The sequence below is a fragment of the Humulus lupulus genome, chromosome 6, assembly GCF_963169125.1.
Source record: "Humulus lupulus chromosome 6, drHumLupu1.1, whole genome shotgun sequence".
NCBI lineage: Eukaryota > Viridiplantae > Streptophyta > Magnoliopsida > Rosales > Cannabaceae > Humulus > Humulus lupulus.
The window spans coordinates 188,572,831-188,592,142 of record NC_084798.1 but is presented as its reverse complement, the minus strand read 5'-3'; the positions used below and the strand labels follow the sequence as shown (position 1 = coordinate 188,592,142).

Here is a 19,312-nt window from a genome sequence, read left to right as displayed (position 1 = left end):
ACATCATCTCTTTGGAGCTCTCCTTTATATAAATATATAGATTTATAATATTTTAAAAAAATAACATAATATGAGAAAGGAATTATATATTTTTTTATAATGATAGAAAATTATAATTTTGGCATACATTTAGTAGTTGTTCCACTTTTCTTTAATGTATATATATTTATGTAATTAACCAAAAATTATATATATACATACACATATATTAGATCATCACTTAAAAGTGTCTCATAAATTAATTTTTTTTAAATTGCTAATACTTTTTCTAATCTTATATAAAAAAAATATGAGGAACTATATCATAATTTCATTTTTTTTCTCTCTTATATCATATGATTAGCACAAAAAAATCAATATTATATAGGGTCTTAATTTCCTTGAGTATCTTGAACTTATTAACATAATAGGGTGTCTATTTCTTTTCCAAACGAACTCAATATCACCACACCATATAATCTTTTATATATCGCTTCAAAGATTGTAAACGTGATTTTTTTTTAAAAAAAATAGGTGATAAAATATATATACATTTTTGTTATAATATATTTTCATTTTTTAAATATATAATATATATAAATATATACTTCAAAATTAAATGTAGAAATATAAATAATATGTTACATATTAGTATAAATTTGATAAACTCAAAAAAAAAATATAACTATTGGGCAATCATCATAAGAAAAATATTAATATTTAAACAAATTACAAATCAAAGTCAACGAAGGGTTTGTGTATAGCTTAAAAGTATAACCCCACAAGGGTTTGGAAACCATGGGTCTATAGAGATTTTTTAAATTATTAATTAATTCATTTGTTAAATAAAAAATAGAAAAACCACAAATTATAAGAAAATAGATAAATCATATATTATTGATTATAGGAAGCCACATCATCTCCATATAGCTTTCATTTATATAAGCATATAGATATAGATATAAATATATTTATATAATTAAATGTTTTTTATTATATTAAAAAGAATAACAAAAATTTATTATTATAATAACTATAATAAATAACTAAAATTATAATTATACTCACAGCCATGCCCTTTATAATTGGTTTTATTAGCTTGATTTTGATTGTGACTTTCTTTAATCTAAATGTTACACCAAGATTTTGAGAATGAAAATCTTGATCTTGAAACTCAGGCTCGTAAGGTGTAAGCTCGAGACAAGCACAATCGTCATGTGATCAGCAAATCAGAGATAGTCTCGCTAAGCAGTGAGTGACAACGTCGAATTGGTGAGCTCGAGAACTACGTAGTCTCAGAGGTGTTCTGAGGCTATAAGTTAGGCTTGTAACTCGCAATGGCAATGGTTCAACACTTGTATAAATTTCTTGATTTATTTCCTACCCTCAGACAAGACAATCCGAGCTCGAGTATTGTAAGCTCGAAGAGGATGGTCTCGTCAACATCACTTGTTGGGAACATAGGCGAACCAAGGTGACGAGCTCACAATATGTAAACGGTCTCAAAGGTGTGTGAATCTAGCGTCCAAGCTCGTCAGCTGTGTGTGTGTGTGTGTGTGTTTATTGTTGTAACATCCCTATGTTTAAGGGATTGTGTGTAATTTGTTATAAAATCCCAAATATTATGGGATATTACCACGTACGTAGTAACTAATGCATTTAATGACATAATTTTAATTAATTTGTAGAATAACTTCCTGAAATATGTGGGAAGAGATTCGGTAAACCACTCTATAAATAGAGTGGGATAATTCATTTTTATAGAGAGAGAGAGAGATTGATATTGGGAAAACTTTGGACAATTGCTTCCAGAAAGCTATCAGAGAATTCCAAGAAGTTGATAACACAAACTCGTGGACTAGGCAGATTTTAACTGCTGAACCACGTAAAAATCGTGTCTATATTATTTGTTTCCTTTGGTATATTTTGTTTAATTGCTCTTTTCTCTAAGTTGGTGAAAAAATACGTCAAAAGTCTGGTGCTTTCATTAAGAGCTATTAAACAAGAAGTGAGCCTGTTTAGTCAGAAAGCCTCTCAAATCATCAATGGCCGCTGAGAGTAACCCCAGTACGGGTGAGAGACCAATGCCCAATATACCTGAGGAGCAGATTCCTCATGCTAAAGATTACCCACGATGGCCTGGAAAGCAGCCCATGATGAATCCAGATCCTGAAGAAAGGAGCGATTCATCCAACCCTCGAGGGCCGCCTGCCCCCAAGCCTGACGAGGATATGTATTACATTCCTGAAAGATATGTTCCAATTGTGGAACTTGAAAATCGCTAATTGTGCAAATAGTTGGCAGAAGCAAAAAAGCGCAACGAAGAGTTAGCTAGACAGATTGTTGGTGCCCAGGCACCTCCTAGGGGACATCCTCGTGGGAGCACGGCCGCCAGGAGGGCGGAACAGGTACCGCCACCAGCATCCTAGCCAGTTCAGCCAAGGCCCCGGAGGAGTAACCAACTCGAGGGTACTACCAACCCGACTGCAAAAGCACAAACAAGAACGGGAAATAACTGAGCCCCCTCAGTGGCTCGGAACCTGAATCCTGATGTTGTGCAAAACAATTCAGAGCCTGACCGGGCAAATTCGGGACCATCTAGGCCCGGCAATGGGAGACAACCACCATCACCCATAAGACACCCACCATCGCCAATAAGGCACCCCTCGCCAGTCCAGGAGGTTCCACGACCTGCAGATCGAGATGGAAATTGATGGGCTAGGCATGGACAGGGCAATGAAAGAGAAGCTACTCGAGATCGCAGGGCTCCTCAGCCTGCCAAATGTCAACATCACAGACTGTTGGGACAAGGAGGCCAGCAAGGGACCCACCTCGTAATCACCGAGTTGCAAGCTATGTAAGTGAAATCTCGGATTACACTAGGTCCGTGAGCATTTACAACACGAAACTGAGGCATGCGGGGAATCGAGGGAATCACCCTGATCTGCGGGAACACTTAAACCACAATCGGGGTTGAGACAATCCCCCGAACCTAGATCTGCGAGACCATGTATAACCCAGTACCGAGATAGGTAGCTGGAGTTTTTATTAACGATAACCAACCCCCTCAGGTCCAGGCTAGACCTCCAGTGGATTTAGTCGAAGAAAGGATTGAACAACTGGAGAGAGCATTCAGGCTCTTATAGAACGAGCGTAGCAGGGACAAGGATGAATAGTTCGATGAAGAGCTCGAGCCTTTTGCCCCACATATCTCCAACACTCCATTCCCTCAGGGATTCATAATACCTCATGTCCCGCCATTTGACGGAAACTCAAATCCCTATAGCCATCTAAGCACGTTCAACAACATTATGCGAGCCAACAATGTTGGTTACAAGCTCAGGTGTATGCTGTTACCAGCCACACTTACAGGACCAACAAAAAACTTGTTTGAGAAGTTCAAAAGGCAATTGATCATGTCTTGGGATCTATTGTCTAGGGAATTTAAAAATTAATTTTAAGGCTATGTTTGGCATTAGGCCCGAGGCCTCAGCCTTAACCAACGTCCGACAAAAAAAAACCGAGTCACTAAAAAGTTACCTCATGAGGGTTAACTTAGAAGTGGCCCGAGCTCGAGATGTCGACGATAGTGGTCACCTGATGGCGGTTAGAGCAGGCATAATTCAAGGATGTCCCCTCTAGGAAGACTTACAAAGGAAACCTATCAGGTCTTTAATTGAGTTCAATTGAAGGGCCCAGAGGTTTGTCAATGTAGAAGAGGCGAGGTCAGCACTGAACATGACCTCTCAGCCGGTAACTACAACAACAAACATGAACTCTGCCTCAACCTCGGCAGACCCCTCAACTTCAAAACCCCCTGGGGATAACCCTTCTAAAAGGAAGAAAAATGAAGGGAATAACCCCAAGGCAGATGGAGGGAAGAAGAAGAAAGGGGACAGATATTTCTCCATATACAAGGTGTATACCGAGCGCAACGAGTGTCAGGAGAATATCTACCTGGCTAATGAAAACCAGGTCCCATTCAGACGACCTGACCCCATGAGGAACCAAAAAGCAAAGAGAGATTCAAATAAATACTATAGATTTCACCAAGATATCAGACATACAACAGATGAATGTCGAAATTTGAAAGACAAGACCGAAGGTTTGATCTCGAGGGGTTATTTCGGACAATACATCAAAAATCGAAATCCCAATCAAGCTTCCACAAGCCAAAGGGCAACGGCTGCACCACTTGCCCAAAACAGTAACTCCCAAGCTCGAGAGGATGAGCGACCCCCTTCGATTGATGAAGAAGGTGTAATAACCATCTCGGGGGGACCTCATATCGCAGAATTGGGCAGGATTGCCCAAAAGAAATATGTAAACGAGCTTAAGACAAGCGACGGTCCTCCCTACGAACCCAAACCACGAGCTCCGAAACAACAAAGGGTTGAGACTCAACCCATAACCTTTACTGAAGAGGCCGCATCACACGTCCAGTTTCCCCACAACGACCCCCTGGTCATAACCCTCCCGCTCGCGATCAAGAGGGTACGCCGAGTCCTGATTGATAACGGGAGCTCGGTGAATATCCTCTATAAAGCCACTCTAGAAAAGATGGGACTTACGCTTCGCGACCTAAAAGCATGTGCAACCACACTATATGGTTTTTCAGGAGAAGGGATTGCCTGTATGGGATCCATTGAACTCCCTGTGTCCTTGGGAGACTATCCAGTCTCTATAACCAAGATGATGGAATTTTTCGTGGTGGACCTCCCATCGGCCTACAATGTACTGCTCGGGAGACCCGCCCTAGTTGGGCTGGGGGCAGTGTCATCCTTTAGGCACTTGGCCATCAAGTTCTCGACTTCTAGTGGCATCCGGACACTGAAAGGGGACCAATTGGCGGGGAGGGAATGTTATAGCATCTCCGTTAGGGGAAAGAAGCAAACAAGTGCACATGCACTTGTAATTATTCAGAACAAGGATGGGATGGTCTTCGAGATAGATGAAGAGATCGACCCCAGAATAGAAGAAAGGATTGACCTCGAACCTCTAGAAGAGCTCAAGGAGGTTAAGCCCGAAGAGCCCACAAAGATAGTAAAGGTGGGTAAGAATCTTTGCGAAGAAGCGAAATAACAATTAATCTGCTTCTTAAGAGAAAACCAGGATGTACTCGCATGGTCACATTTGGACATGGTGGGAATCAGTCCAAATGTCATGAGTCATTCACTTAACATCGACAAAAATCTTCCCCCTGAAGCAGCAAAAGCGAAGACTCCTGGACAATGATAGAAAGAAGGCCCTCAAGGAAGAAGTCGACAGGTTAAAGGAAAATTGATTCATATGAGATGCCTTCTATCCTGATTGGATTGCCAATCCAGTGTTTGTTCCGAAGCCCAACGACATGTGGCGAACCTGTATCGACTATTCCGACCTTAACAAGGTATACCCTAAAGATTGTTTCCCCTTACCTCGGATTGATCAGCTCGTAGATACCACAATAGATCATGGCCTCATGTCATACATGGATGCCTATTCTTGATATTACCAAATCGCCATGCACACACCTAACCAATATCATACGAGCTTTGTAACCGATAAAGGGCTATATTGCTACAATGTCATGCCTTTAGGGCTCAAAAACGCTGGAGCAACGTACCAAAGACTGGTGAACATAATGTTCTCTGAGCAGATAGGTAATAACATGGAAGTTTATGTTGACAACATGCTAGTCAAGTCCAAACATAACGATAACCATGTGGATGATCTCGCAGAATGCTTCACAGTATTACGGAAATATAACATGAAACTCAACCAACAAAAATGCTCTTTTGGAGTACCTTCAGGAAAGTTTCCGGGGTTCATAGTGAATGTGCGAGGAATAGAGGTTAATCCTGACAAGATCAAGGCATTGATTGATATGCCCTCACCTCGAAAGCATAATGATGTCCAGAGTTTAACTGGACGAATGGTGGAACTAAGTAGGTTTGTTTCAAAATATACAGACCGTTGTCTTCCTTTCTTCATCCATTTAAGAGGGGGCAAAAAGTTTGAGTGGTCAAAGGAGTGCAAGGTTGCATTCCAAGACTTAAAGAAACATCTCGTCGAACCACCGATCTTTTCAAAGCCTATCACAGGAGAGGTCTTATACTTGTACCTCGCTACCACCGAGCACGCCATTAGTGTTGTGCTCTTCCGAGAAGACAAGAAGGTACAAAAACCAGTGTACTATGTCAGCAAAAGGTTACTGGGGGCAGAATCGAGACACCTTTTAATGGAAAAACTGGCTCTCAACCTGATCCACTCATCTCGAAAGCTCTGACCTAATTTCCAAGCACACCCTATTCATGTGTTAACTGATCAACCATTGTGACAAGTTCTATCTAAACCATAAGCCTCTGGAAGATTGTTAAAGTTGGCGGTCGAACTCAGACAGTTCGAGATCACATATCACCCGAGAACGACCATAAAGGGACAAGCCCTGGCGGATTTCATCGTAGAATGTACTGGAGTGTCTAACAACGAAGCTATAACCCCAGCTCGTGAACTGTGGAAAATTTATGTCAACGGATCCTCCAGCGAAAATGGATCGGGGGCAGGTATCATACTAATCACTCCAGCAGGAAGTCGATTTCATTCCGCTTTAAGGTCAAACTTTGAAGCATCTAATAACGAAGCTGAGTACGAAGCATTATTGGTAGAACTTAGAATAGCCAAGGAAATCAAAGCAACGACTATACACTGCTATAGTGATTCACAGCTAGTGGTCAACCAAATTTTAGGGGAATACCAGGCCCGTGGCATAAAAATGGCTGCATATCTAGAGAAAACCAAGGATGTGCCCAGACAGTTCGAGTTCTACACTATAAAGCAAGTTCCTCGAGAACAAAATTCAAATGCGGATGCATTGGCCATGCTCGCTACAATTAGCGAGGCCGATACACTAAGCGTGGTCCCAATAGGGTTTCTATCAACCCCGAGTATCAACGAGCCTGATGAAGAAGACGTATGCATGATCAAATCTCAACCTACCTGGATGACCCCAATAGTTTATTACCTCGAAACTGGCATTCTCCCAGTAGAGTGGAATGAGGCTCAGAAATTGATGTATCAGATCCTGAGATACATTATTATGGAAGGAAGGTTGTATCGAAGAAGGTATTCTATGCCACTACTCTGATGTGTAACTCCACCTGAGGCAAAGAAAATCCTGGAAGAAATTCATGAAGGATTTTATGGAGATCACATTGGGGAGCATAGTCTGTCCAAAAAGGTGATAAGACAAGGATATTTCTGGCCCACAGTCAAGGTAGAAACGTTCGAGTATGTCAAGAGATGTGGTAAGTGCCAGCGATTTGCTTCGATTCCACGAGCTCCACCTATCGAGCTAACCATGCTGACCTCCCCATGGCCATTTGCAGTGTGGGGAATCGATCTTATAGGCTCACTACTAGCAGGAAAAGGTGGAGTGAAGTATGCTATGGTTGCGGTCGATTATTTCACAAAATGAACCAAGGTCGAACCCCTGGAAACAATTACCTCGAAAAAAGTTTTAGACTTTGTGGTAAACAAAACGATCTGCTGATATGGAATGCCCAGAAAGATAGTGTCAGACAATGGTACCCAGTTCGACAGTGAATTGGTCACCCATTTCTACGAAAAGAATGGGATAATAAAAAGCTTCTCCTCCATTTCCCATCCCCAATCAAACGGCCAGGTCGAAGCAGTCAACAAAACCCTTAAAAGCACCATGAAGAAAAGGTTGGAGGAGGCTAAATGAAGGTGGCCCGAGGAGTTACCCCAAGTTTTCTGGGCTTATCGAACCACAGCTCGAACTTCAACAGGACATACTCCCTTCTCCCTAGCATATGGATGCGAGGCCATGTTTCCAATTGAAGTCAAAATACCTACAATTCGGAGCCATGCCTACGATCAGGTGTCGAACCAATCCCAGCTCGAAGAAAGTCTAGACCTTATTGAAGAAAGACAAGATGAAGCTCAACTGAAAAATGTCGCATATTAGCAACGAGCTACCTAATACTTCAATAAAAAGGTTTGAGATAGAAAATCCAGGTTGGGAGACTTGGTATTAAGACGTTTATTCCTGGCTACAAGGGACCCATCTGTTGGAGTACTCGGACCTAACTAGGAAGGACCTTACCAGATCGAGTCTATTATTCGACCTAGGGTATATAAATTGGTGAGATTGAATGGAGAATTGGTACCGCGAGCTTGGAATGGCGAACATCTACTACCTTACTGTAACGCCTTACTTTCTTAGAGCCGTTACTAAGTGTGTTTGAAATCGTGCTTTCAACTCGCTAATCGAGGTTTTAACTCAAAACGTGTAACTAAGCCATAATTAAAAAAAAACATTAGAGAAAGTAATTTTTCACAACTCATCATAAAAGTTTACACTTGGGATCCCAAAACATAGTTTAGAAAATATTTACAATACAAAACTGATCAGAGTCGACTAAACGACAAAACTTAAGTTCATTTACAAACATCTTCCAAAATCCCCTGGCTGTGGCAGCCAGGCTGGCCGGACATGTACACACCGCCTCACGCCAGCTGTGCTCATGGTTGGTTGATCTTTTCTTTACCCTTACCTGCACCACAGAGCATCTGTGAGCCGAAGCCCAGCAAGAAAACCCAAAACATATAACATATGCAATACATGAATCAAACATATAAACAGGCCACCAATGGCTAAACACATACGGCCTAGCCGTCCCAGGCGTTTACCAAGCCCTGGGTTCGCGGACCACGCCGTAAGGATATCCCAGGTATCCTGTTAGGGACTCGCCCTGGAAACTTGCACCCCACGTGCTCGACGCTGCTCCCGGCCTCTTGCCGTTCTCGGCCTTGCACTCATCGCGCCTGATGCCGTTCCCGGCCCCTCGCCGTTCCCGGTCTACACCGTTCCAGGCTCTTGCCGATCACACATATAATATCAAACACGATAAAGCAACAAGCACATAATTCAAGCATAAACAGACAAAGAGCCATGCTCTACAATTCTAGTATATAGGGCTCGGCCCTGCATGTCATTTCCATTCAATATATTGGGCTCAGCCCTGCACACAAGCTCTATGGAAGCAGGGGTTTTCTTACCTGAGTTCCGAGCTTCCTGAGCACCGATGCCCCGAGCACAGTCCACTAACGTGAGCCTCGCTGAAATCCTAGTCACAACACATAACAATATCCGACCATCAAATTCCAACCCGACAAATAACTTCAAACCATAACCCTAACCTCCGAGATCTTGAATTCTATCAATCCGAATGATAAAATCCATCCCGAGCCTTACCCTTTAAGTTCCCAAGTCAAAAATATCATTAAAATTCTCACTGACACTAAGGGCCGCGGCCCCTCCCACTAGAGCCGCGGCTAGCCTCAAAACAGAGGCTAGCTCTCCACTGAACACCACGCGGGCCGTGGCGCGCTCGAATTTCCTCAGCCTCCCACGGCTGCGCGCGCATGCGGGCCGCGGCACAAACAGCGAACCCAGAATTTCCATTAGCTTTTCATCCCTTCTTCAAGCCAATTCCCACCAAAACCAAGCTAAGACTCCTAGATATCCAACATAGTTACTCCAGCACAGAAACAACATCAAAACCTTATCAAAGTATGCTCCAAAACTTAGCTAAAACACCCAAAAATTAAGCAAACTTAGCTACATGCAAATCTCTAGAACCAGCAGAAAATTTAAAGACTAGACTTTAGTATTTAGAGCTTACCTTGCTGAGCTTAATCCCAGAATTTTGATCCTCAATCCCAAAGCTTCGAACTCCTAATGCATCCCAGTTGAAATCCCCTTAGATCTAGCCAATTCCTTTGAGTTCCTTCCTGAGTTTTTGTCTTAGAAAGTGTAAGAGAAAGGAAAGAAAAACTAACTTCAGTTCTAGGGAAGCATAGGTCGGTTTCTCAAGATTTCTAATCTGTTCCTTTCCTTTATTTGTTTTATATGACTTAAATCTAAAGGTTACCTCAAGGCTCGGGGTACCAAAACGTCCCCGAGGGCGAAAATGGTAAATTCCCCAAATATTCCCGCCTAAACATTCGATCCACAAATATATCTCCAAATATTTATTTCTAAGTCCCGATAATCCCATAACTCAACCAATACCCGAATTACCCCTCGACTCACCCCGAGTTCGATTCTCAACCCCGTTGTGACTCTCTGGCTAACTGCTCTCCAGGACTGTCTCGGATCGTGCTGTACAGACATATCACACATATATGACATATATTTCATTTATCACATTTATGCCCCCAATATCCAGACGGGGCCCACATGCACATTTAACTCAATTAAACATGCATCATAATCATATATACACATAAATTCACATATAAGCATATTAAACCACTTATTGCCCTCCAGGCACACTGATCAAGGCCCTAAGCCTGATTAGCAAATTCGGGTCGTTACACTTACTATCAGTAGTGTAGGAATGATGTTTTATTGTAACCAAGCTTGTTTATTTTTCAGACTTTTTATTATTAAAATGTGAAGCTTTAATCCAAAGTTATTTTCTTTACTAAATGTTGTATTTTTTGCAAACTCTCTTAATTTAATAACCTATGGTCACACTCATAGGATATTAAGGGGGCATTAGTGGTATACAATAATACCATAAGTTTGAAAAAAATAAATAACATAGAATAAAAATGTCTGGATCGTTAACCCAACATAAAAGTGTATAAGTATACACGTAAACTAACAAAAATGTCTGGATTATTAACCCGACATAGAAGTTATAAGTGTAGACGCGAGCTAAAGTTGTCTGGATTTGACCAGATACGCGAGCTAAGATGATCTGGACATAACCAGATTATCAAAATTATAAGTGTCTAGAATTAACCAGATACGAGAGCTAAGATGATCTGGACATAATCAGATTATCAAAATTATAAGTGTCTGGATATGACCAGATACGCGAGCTAATATAATTTGGACATAACCAGATTACCAAAGTTACAAGTGTATGGATTACAAACTAGACACAAGCTAAATAAGTTTGGAATAAACTAGCTAAAACTAATCAATAAAAAGTAGGAATATAAATAAACCTACTTCGAGTTAAGTCAAGATCGAGGCTGGAATATTTTGCATAAAGATAGTTTCGACCTCACAACCTTGGGGAGCTACTCAAGGAAGAGGAAAAGTGACTAGAAAAGCAAAATATAACTAAACTACCTATCTTACATGCCATATAAGTAATTTCGAGTGCATGGTAAAAGTAAGGTCCGACCTTGACAAATAAGGAGATCGGACATGGATACATCGAGTAAACTGTGCATGAATGCATTGAAACTCGAGCTTAAATCCAACAAATGTGTTTTTATGAATAAACAAGCATAAAAGCAAACCTTTAATATAAGATGCTTGAAATATTTCAACCCAGGAATGTAAAGCAAAAATTATTAAAGTAAAAGCTAAATGTAAAATTAAGGGTACGAAGGTTTTCGAGCAAAGAAAATCATACATTAAAGTTACTATTTGAACAAATATAAAATAGTCCTTAAGTGAGCTATCAATTGTCTTTTCCTCAAGGGCTTAAAAAAAAGTTAGTTACAAAAACTTAATGGGGCGCAGCCCATGACTTCGCTTTCAAGAAGCAAGTGCATCCTCCTTAGCAACATCGGGCTTCTCCGCCGCCATTTTGGCCTCCTCCCCGGCGTTCTCCTCATCAAGCATCGAGATCAACATTGTTGGCCCAGATTTTTTACATGGCCATATCAACCGCATGATCCTTCTTCTGCTTGAATTCCTCGAGAAGAAAGAGCCTTCTCACCCTTGATTATGTCAAATGTGGCTTTCTTCTCCTCCTCGAGCTTGGTATTCAACTCTTCAAGCTCCTTGATTCTAGAGTCCCTCTCCTTAATCTCATAATCTTTAGCCTCTAGCTTTGCCTCGAGCTAAGACTTGGTGGCCTTAAGCTCGTCTGCGAGCTTAATCTGGAGGTTCTTCGACTCTTGAGCATAGGACATGCTTGTAGTTAAGCTAAGCAAATGCAGCAATGGCCTATACACAAATAAAATGGGTTAGAACACATAGATAATAAACTTGAACAGGCAGCATGACAGAGTAAAAAGAATTACTGAAGAGATGAGCTCACTACCCATGTCATAAAGGGTGTTGGTGTCTTGGCAAGAGGTTAGGAATTTCCATTGAGGGGCGCCAAGATTATTGAAACTCTGGCCAGCTCGGGACAGTACATTCGAGCCCAGAGTGGCTCCGTGTGTCCCTGCGGCGTTGTCGATCACGTACTTACGGGAATGAGTCGAAACCGACAACAAGTGTTCCCAAGTGGGAACCAACTTTTTTGGGACCGGAGCAGTCTTTTGAGAAGTCTGAACGGCAGGAGGAGGCGGGGGGAGCGAGACTTCGACAGATACCCTGACCTTAGGGTCTGCAGCAGTAGCTTGGCTCGAGTCTTGGGAGTCCGGGGCTGGAGGAGTCACCTCGGTTCTTTTTGGGATCTTTGAAGGGCGTCCCACTCTCTGTGATGCCCTCAGACGTTTGCTTTGCTTCACTCCAAAGCGGCGGTTGAGCACATTATTGAGATAAGACTCCATGTCGCCTGTATACACATAAGTTACACATTAGTTAATGAGCTTAAACTACAAAAAGAAACAAAGGTTAATGTCAAAAGAAACCTAACTGGAACTCTCCCCCGAGCTTGTGCTCAGTGACCAAGTAATCCCTCTATCTTCAAAGAAGGCTGGGGAGTCCCTTCCCTATATGTGGGTGATAGCCTCGAAAGGTCTCTATAGTCGTTGGTACTGTACTGAACGACGACCCCATCCCAGAATTCATTTAAACTATACATAGTTTGTATTTTCCTAACCAACCATCTTATCTATGAACCCTCTCATTTACCCAAGACCAAACATGGAAATTATCCCTGGAATCTGGGAATAGGATTAGGGTATTGGGCTTATGCTTTAGCAGAGAGGGGGGCCACATAGATGAGCTAAGAATGATTTTACCTCTACTACCCAAGCTCAAGGCCTCGTCTTGGGCTTCATTTCCCGAAGCAGGCCTGTCATGACAGCGAACCACAGAGGGGCGAGCCCGTGAGCTCGAGGACCTTCACCTTGGGGGAAGCTCCTTAGTAGAAAGTGGCATGTGCTCCCACTCAAGGTACTTGTGGTATGCAGAGTCATCTGTCGACTGGTCCTGCTCCAGGAGGCTGCAGGCTCGAAGCCTATCTTTATGGAGAAGATAGGACAGGGAGCGCCTACCATACGACAGCTGGAACAGAGCCTTCTTGTGCTCCACCATTGAGTCCGAGGGTGTGGGACGATGATAATTGGCTGAAGAAATAGATACATGTCATTAGTTCGAGCTTAATCGTTAATCGCGCAAAAAAGAAATGAGTATGTGTACTTACGAATTCGTTGGAACGAATACAATTTTTAAAGAGCAAGGTAGTCTGTCCAGAAGAAGGCCAGCTTGAAGTTTGGAGGATGGTTCGGCATGTCCTCGAAGATCTTCTTCTCCTTTGGGTACCTCGATAGATAGTAGAAGCCATCTCCTCCCCGAGCTCGGGAAGGGTTGATTTTTCTCAAACAAAAGAGATAGAGAATCTCTTTTGCTGAGGGTCCTTCCAACTTTAGCTCGTGGTATAGTGACCTAAGGGTAGATACAACCCTATATGAGTTGGTCTGAAGTTGGAAGGGAGAAATCCCAACAAAGTCCAGAAAATCCTTAAGAAATGATTTCAGGGGCAGTAGGGCCCCTAACTTCATATGCTCGCAACTCCAGGTCGCGAGCTTAATCTTATTATCGGGTCTGCCATCACCCGGGGCGTAGCAACTTCGCTTGTTCAGAGTTGTAGCTCGACACATCAGCGTGCTAGACAGCTTCAGGCCATGGCAAACTAAAATGTCAGAAATTTGGCATGTCGAAATGATCGAGATCCAATAATGGTCGTCCTCGAAGAATTCCTCCCTAGAGGTAGGAATGGTAGCAACTTGCGAGGTAGACGGGCGGTTTGAAGAGTCCTCCATCAGAGAAAAGGAAAGTGCACCAGGCTTGTAAGCAACAGTGACTTTGAGTTTGGAATTGAGAGGGATAGGTCTGAGCTCGGGGTTTGGATCTGGATAAATCGTGACCCGAAGTTTCTTCCTTGTTCATTCCTCGACCTCGTCAACCTGACGTCAAAAATGGGCTCGTATATCCTCTTGTTCGTACCTCACGCGATGCTCGCATATTAGTCGCTGGTTCCGAGTGAAGGGAGATTTTGGACTGGGAGTTGAGGGAGAATAAGGGATTGCAAGCATTGACCCCCATCGATTCTCAGAAAACTGCGACATCTAGCAAGAAAGAAAAGGGTGAGGGCCAGACATACAAGAAATCAGAGTATAGTTTTTGTGCTTCGAGGTCGAAGGCTCGAGATCACAGAGTAAGCTTGATCGAGACCGAGGTCTCAAAAGAACAGGTCGAATTCGAGAAAGAACCATGAACTATTGTAAATTTCGGGCTTCGAGCGTGTATTTGACGTGAGAGTAGGAACGTGTGGGTTCATTTTAAGAATGCGAGATTTTCAGGGGAAAAGTTGACGGTTACCCAAAAAGGTGATAATTTTGGGATTTGTACAATTAAAAACCCTAATTCAGAACCCCATTTCTTGGCTTGCACAATACACTACCCGTAATTTGAAAAACCCTATTTTTGCATTTTTTTGCACTAAATATGGGTTTTAAATCTATGATTTATAAATTTTTGAATCAAAAGTTTGTGTAATATCAGATAAACCACTTTGCAAAATCTAGAAGTAGAAACTAGTAAACACATTCATACAGTAGAAAAGCATGTAAAAACACGTAAATAATAGAGTAAGGGTGAAGAACGGGAACTTACACACAAACATTTGCGGGTACAAAGAAATCGACGACTGGAATGTTGGTAATAGGAAGGACTTCACCGAATCGAATATGTTGGAGGTAGATTGTTTTTGTGATTTGGAGAACATGCAATGAAAATTTGATATGAAATGAAGCTCTGTTTCTCTGGTGCGAGTTTTTTTTTCTGTGAAAAGTGTAAAAGTAAAATGAGGAAGACGAAGTGGGCATATTTATAGACCCTAAGGGATGTCAAGGGTCAAACTAATCTGGACCATTGGCTGGATTCGGTATCTGATCGAACGATCGGGTGCAAACGTGGCAATGGCGTCAAAAATTTGGCAGGCGAATAGACGTGGGTATGGTGAAAAAGTACTCGAGTACTCTGATTGACCAACTCGTGATTGATGCGTGTCCACACTCGAGTGTATTAAGTGGCTTAGTTTTCGAAAGAGGCAGTTCAAAAGTTTCCTTCTCATGGGATTTGAACTGATACTTTTGAGGGGGCAAAATGTTACACATAGATTTCGAGGATGGGAATCTTGATCTCGAAACTCAGGCTTGTAAGGTGTAAGCTCGAGACTAGCACAATTGTCATGTGATAAGCAAATCAGAGACAATCTCGCTAAGCGGTAAGAGACAACGTCGGATTGGTGAGCTCGGGAACTACGTAGTCTCAGAGGTGTTCCGAGGCTATAAGTTAGGCTCATAATTCGCAATGGCAATGGTTCAACACTTGTATAAATTTCTTGATTTATTTCCTGCCCTCAGCCAAGATAATTTGATCTCGAGTATTGTATGCTCGAAGATGATGGTCTCTTCAACATCACTTGTTGGGAACATAGGCGAACCAAGGTGACGAGCTTACAATATGTGATGGTCTCGAAGGCGTGTGAATCTAGCGTCCAAGCCCGTCAGCTGTGTGTGTGTGTCTGTTTATTGTTATAAAATCCCTATGTTTAAGGGATTGTATGTAATTTGTTATTAAATCCCAAATATCATGGGATATTACCATGTACGTAGTAACTAATGCATTTCATGGCATTATTTTAATTGATTTGTAGAATAACTTCCTGAAATCTGTGGGAAGAGATTCGGTAAACCACTGTATAAATAGAGTGGGTAATTCATTTGTATAGAGAGATATTGATATTGGGAAAACTCTGGACAATTGCTTCCAGAAAGCTATCAGTGAATTCCAAGAAGTTGATAACACAAACTCATGGACTAGGCAAATTTTAACTGCTGAACCACAGAAAAAATCGTGTCTATTAAGAAAAAAAAATACTAATGTTGGAATAAATCAAAGTGATTCAATGGTACTTTATGAAAAACCTATGTTTTTACCCATCTTTCCAATTTTCCAATATTCATGTTGATTTTATCTTGATTTATGCTTGAACATTAAAAACTAAATCATAAGAATCAACACACAAAATTACAAGCTTCGTCTGCATTGAAAACACATTCCAGCTGACTAGCGCTTGGGTTCCCTGAACCAGAACCAGAGTAATAACTCTCACTATATCAAAGATAAAACTTTACAATAACCAATTCAAGATTAAACCTGCAAACTATACAATCTTTCTCAACACACAGTGAAGCTTTTTACCCTAAATAACCAAATTCCTTAGTTATAAATGCAAGATTCCCTTGCTTCAATGTTGAACTCCCTTCAACAATATTTCAGATCTGAAAACCTTCAGATCTATGGCACCAAGACTCAGCTGATATCCCTTTAGCTGTCACAACTTGACTTCAGAGCTTGCATAGAAACCTTGAACCACCATCAATGTGAGTTTCTTGCAAGAACTTGCAAAATATCAACAACACAAAGAAAAGAGTAATGCAAAGCACACTATACGACTATCCGATCTGAGAGGTTGGTTATAACTAATTAACCAGGCCAGTATATATACTTAGCTAAAATTACGTATATTCCATAAACAACCAACAACTGTTTATCACTAACAACCCTGCCATACACAAAAGCTAATGTGGACACTTACTAAAACAAACAAACTCCAGCCACATCATAAGATCAATCCAGACATGACTGGGCCTAATTTTTCATATTAAAAATATTGTTCCTTACAATCTCCCCCTTGACAAATTATGGTCAATGACAAAAATAACAGTGCAAATTAAAATATTAACCATGCAACCAACCAGAGTCTGGACAATCAGCAAACAACGTCTTAAACAACCAAAATAACAAACAAAATATAAAAGAGTCTGGACAAATAGTTACAAAGTCTTAAACAACCAAAATAACAAAAACACTTAATCAAAAAAATAAGAGAAGTATTAATATCTCCCCCTTCATTGATCATAATCTTTGACACAATCAGTTGACAACTGCACCAGATGGCTCCCCCTAGAGAGGTGCACTTGAATCAGGAATCTGAGCAATGGCATCGGGATGCTCTTCTGGAGATCCTCTGTCAGCTGGAGGCACTGTAGATGAAACTGGGGGCACCTGAGATGAGACCTGAGCAAGACAAGTAGACTCCCCCTGGATAGGAACTGAAGAATCAGGAGTGACAGAAGACTCACCAAAAGAGTCTCGATGAAATGTAGGTGGAGAGACATCGATCGAAGGTGGAAACTGAGAGCCATACTTAGTCTGGAAATTCGTAGCTTTGACAGTTTGAACAAGCTTGTACATAGATGCCTCAAAGGCCAATTGCCTCTTCTAATCTTTCTTGTAGCGCTTAGTGAAATCCTTGAACTCTGTATACAACTGCACTTGCCAACTGGAATTAGAAAAACCCTTAAACAATGGAGCTTTGAGCTTAAATGGCTTCGAAGAAGGAGCAGTGGAAGGAACCTTCTTGTTGACAACTGCCAGAAAATTTTTAGACAAAACAAGATTCGTAACCTGGAAGTCATGTGTGGTAAATGGTGGTTTTGCAGGCTGAATAATCTGTTGAATCAAACTTGGATAAGGAAATTTGTTGCGAGTACCAGTGGAGGAAGCCACATCAACTATTCGATCATAGATTAGACTGGACAAATCAATGGACACCCCAGTTCCCACAGCATACAGAAATTTCCCAATCTCAAGTGTAACAAAGGATAGGTTAGAATTGAGAAACCAATTATATAACGCCACTCGACGAAGAACTCTATAGAATGGAGTCAACTGTGTTACAGAAATATCATGATTCCCCCAAACATAATCAGACTGTCCAGTTAGAACTTGACCCATGGTAGTTTGAGCTGGACTGTATGATTTATCATATGTAGGTTTAAGCACTTTTGGAACTTTGAGTACACGAGCTATAGGGGATGGTGAAAATTTAATACGACTACCCTTCACAAAAGCAGTAAGACAATCTTCATTCTCCCCATCTAAAACAGACTTATCGAGATTAGAATAGAACTCCCTAATTAAAATGGGACGAGGAGACACTAATTTTGACACTGTATGAACCCAACGCCTAGACTTTAAAAGTGCAACCAAATCAGGAAAATCTTCCAAAACTATAGAATGTTCAAGCCACAATTCTCTTACAGCAAACCATCTTTGATAATGTGAAGCCTTAGTAGCATCAGCGAAGTACTGAATAGAGGTAGGTCAACAGTAGACACAGACACCTTAGGACCAAGAACACTCTTTGATTTTTTAGGAGAAGGTTCAAACACAGGGGCCTTGGACTTACGTTTTGGATTAGAAGAATTTTCGGGAGGTGATGAAACAGACACTTTTTCTTTTCTTATTGACTAAGCAGGGACTTGGGATTTGGTTTTTGACTCAATGGTAGAACGGGTCTTGGGGTATTTGGGTGATGACTGCTTAGACACACAAGGTGACTTAGGAGGGGATGGAGTGGGTGGTTGAGTGTCTGGTAATGGAGGTGACTCACGAGGTGGAGATTATGACACAACAGATGATCGAGTAAAAAATTTTGGTGAAGACGCAGAAGAGGATTTAGAAGACTTACCGATGACACAACGAGACTACGGATCGACCAGCCCAGTCGCAGACTCAGTCACTGCCGTAGGAGGGGACGTTGACGGAGGAGGAGCTAACTTAGCGACGGTAGGCGACACCGGAACAATGGCTAGAGCGAAGCTGAGTCAGGATCAGATGACACAACCTGATCAGAGGGTGTGGCGACTGCAGATGCCCTAGATGCATCCACAAAAGGAGGAACAGCCACCCTCAGAGAAGGAGAGACAGTCGCATCAGCGACGGGAGAAGGTGGGAGAACTGACCGACGACGATTTTCTCTTTCTTTCATGATGCTTTACATTTCTAGGGTTTTTTAAATTTGACCACTGCAAAAAAAACTTCATATAACCTTAAAGGATGATGATAGATATATATATAAAGAGGCCATTCAGATTCCCTACCAATCATTGACAGTGCATTAAAAAATGATATTTTTTAAAAAAATAATGCACACAAAAAAACAAAGCCCATAAAAAGAACTAAAACCCAAGGTAATATATGAAAGACCAAACAGGATATTGGTAACAAAAAAAATGAAACAAGAATAAAATCTAAAGTGCCAAATAAAAG

At 41.4% G+C, this 19,312-nt stretch overlaps 1 protein-coding gene across 1 annotated transcript; it reads right to left on the bottom strand.

The window, feature by feature from the left end:
• Nucleotides 1-17,479: 17,479 nt before the first annotated feature.
• LOC133785762 (uncharacterized) lies at nt 17,480-19,031 on the bottom strand. Its single transcript, XM_062224979.1, has 2 exons — nt 18,888-19,031; nt 17,480-18,349 (listed from the first exon to the last, which is right to left on the bottom strand). Exons 1-2 carry the CDS (start codon nt 19,029-19,031, stop codon nt 17,480-17,482), a joined length of 1,014 nt encoding a protein of 337 aa, XP_062080963.1.
• Between the last annotated feature and the right edge of the window lie 281 nt (nt 19,032-19,312).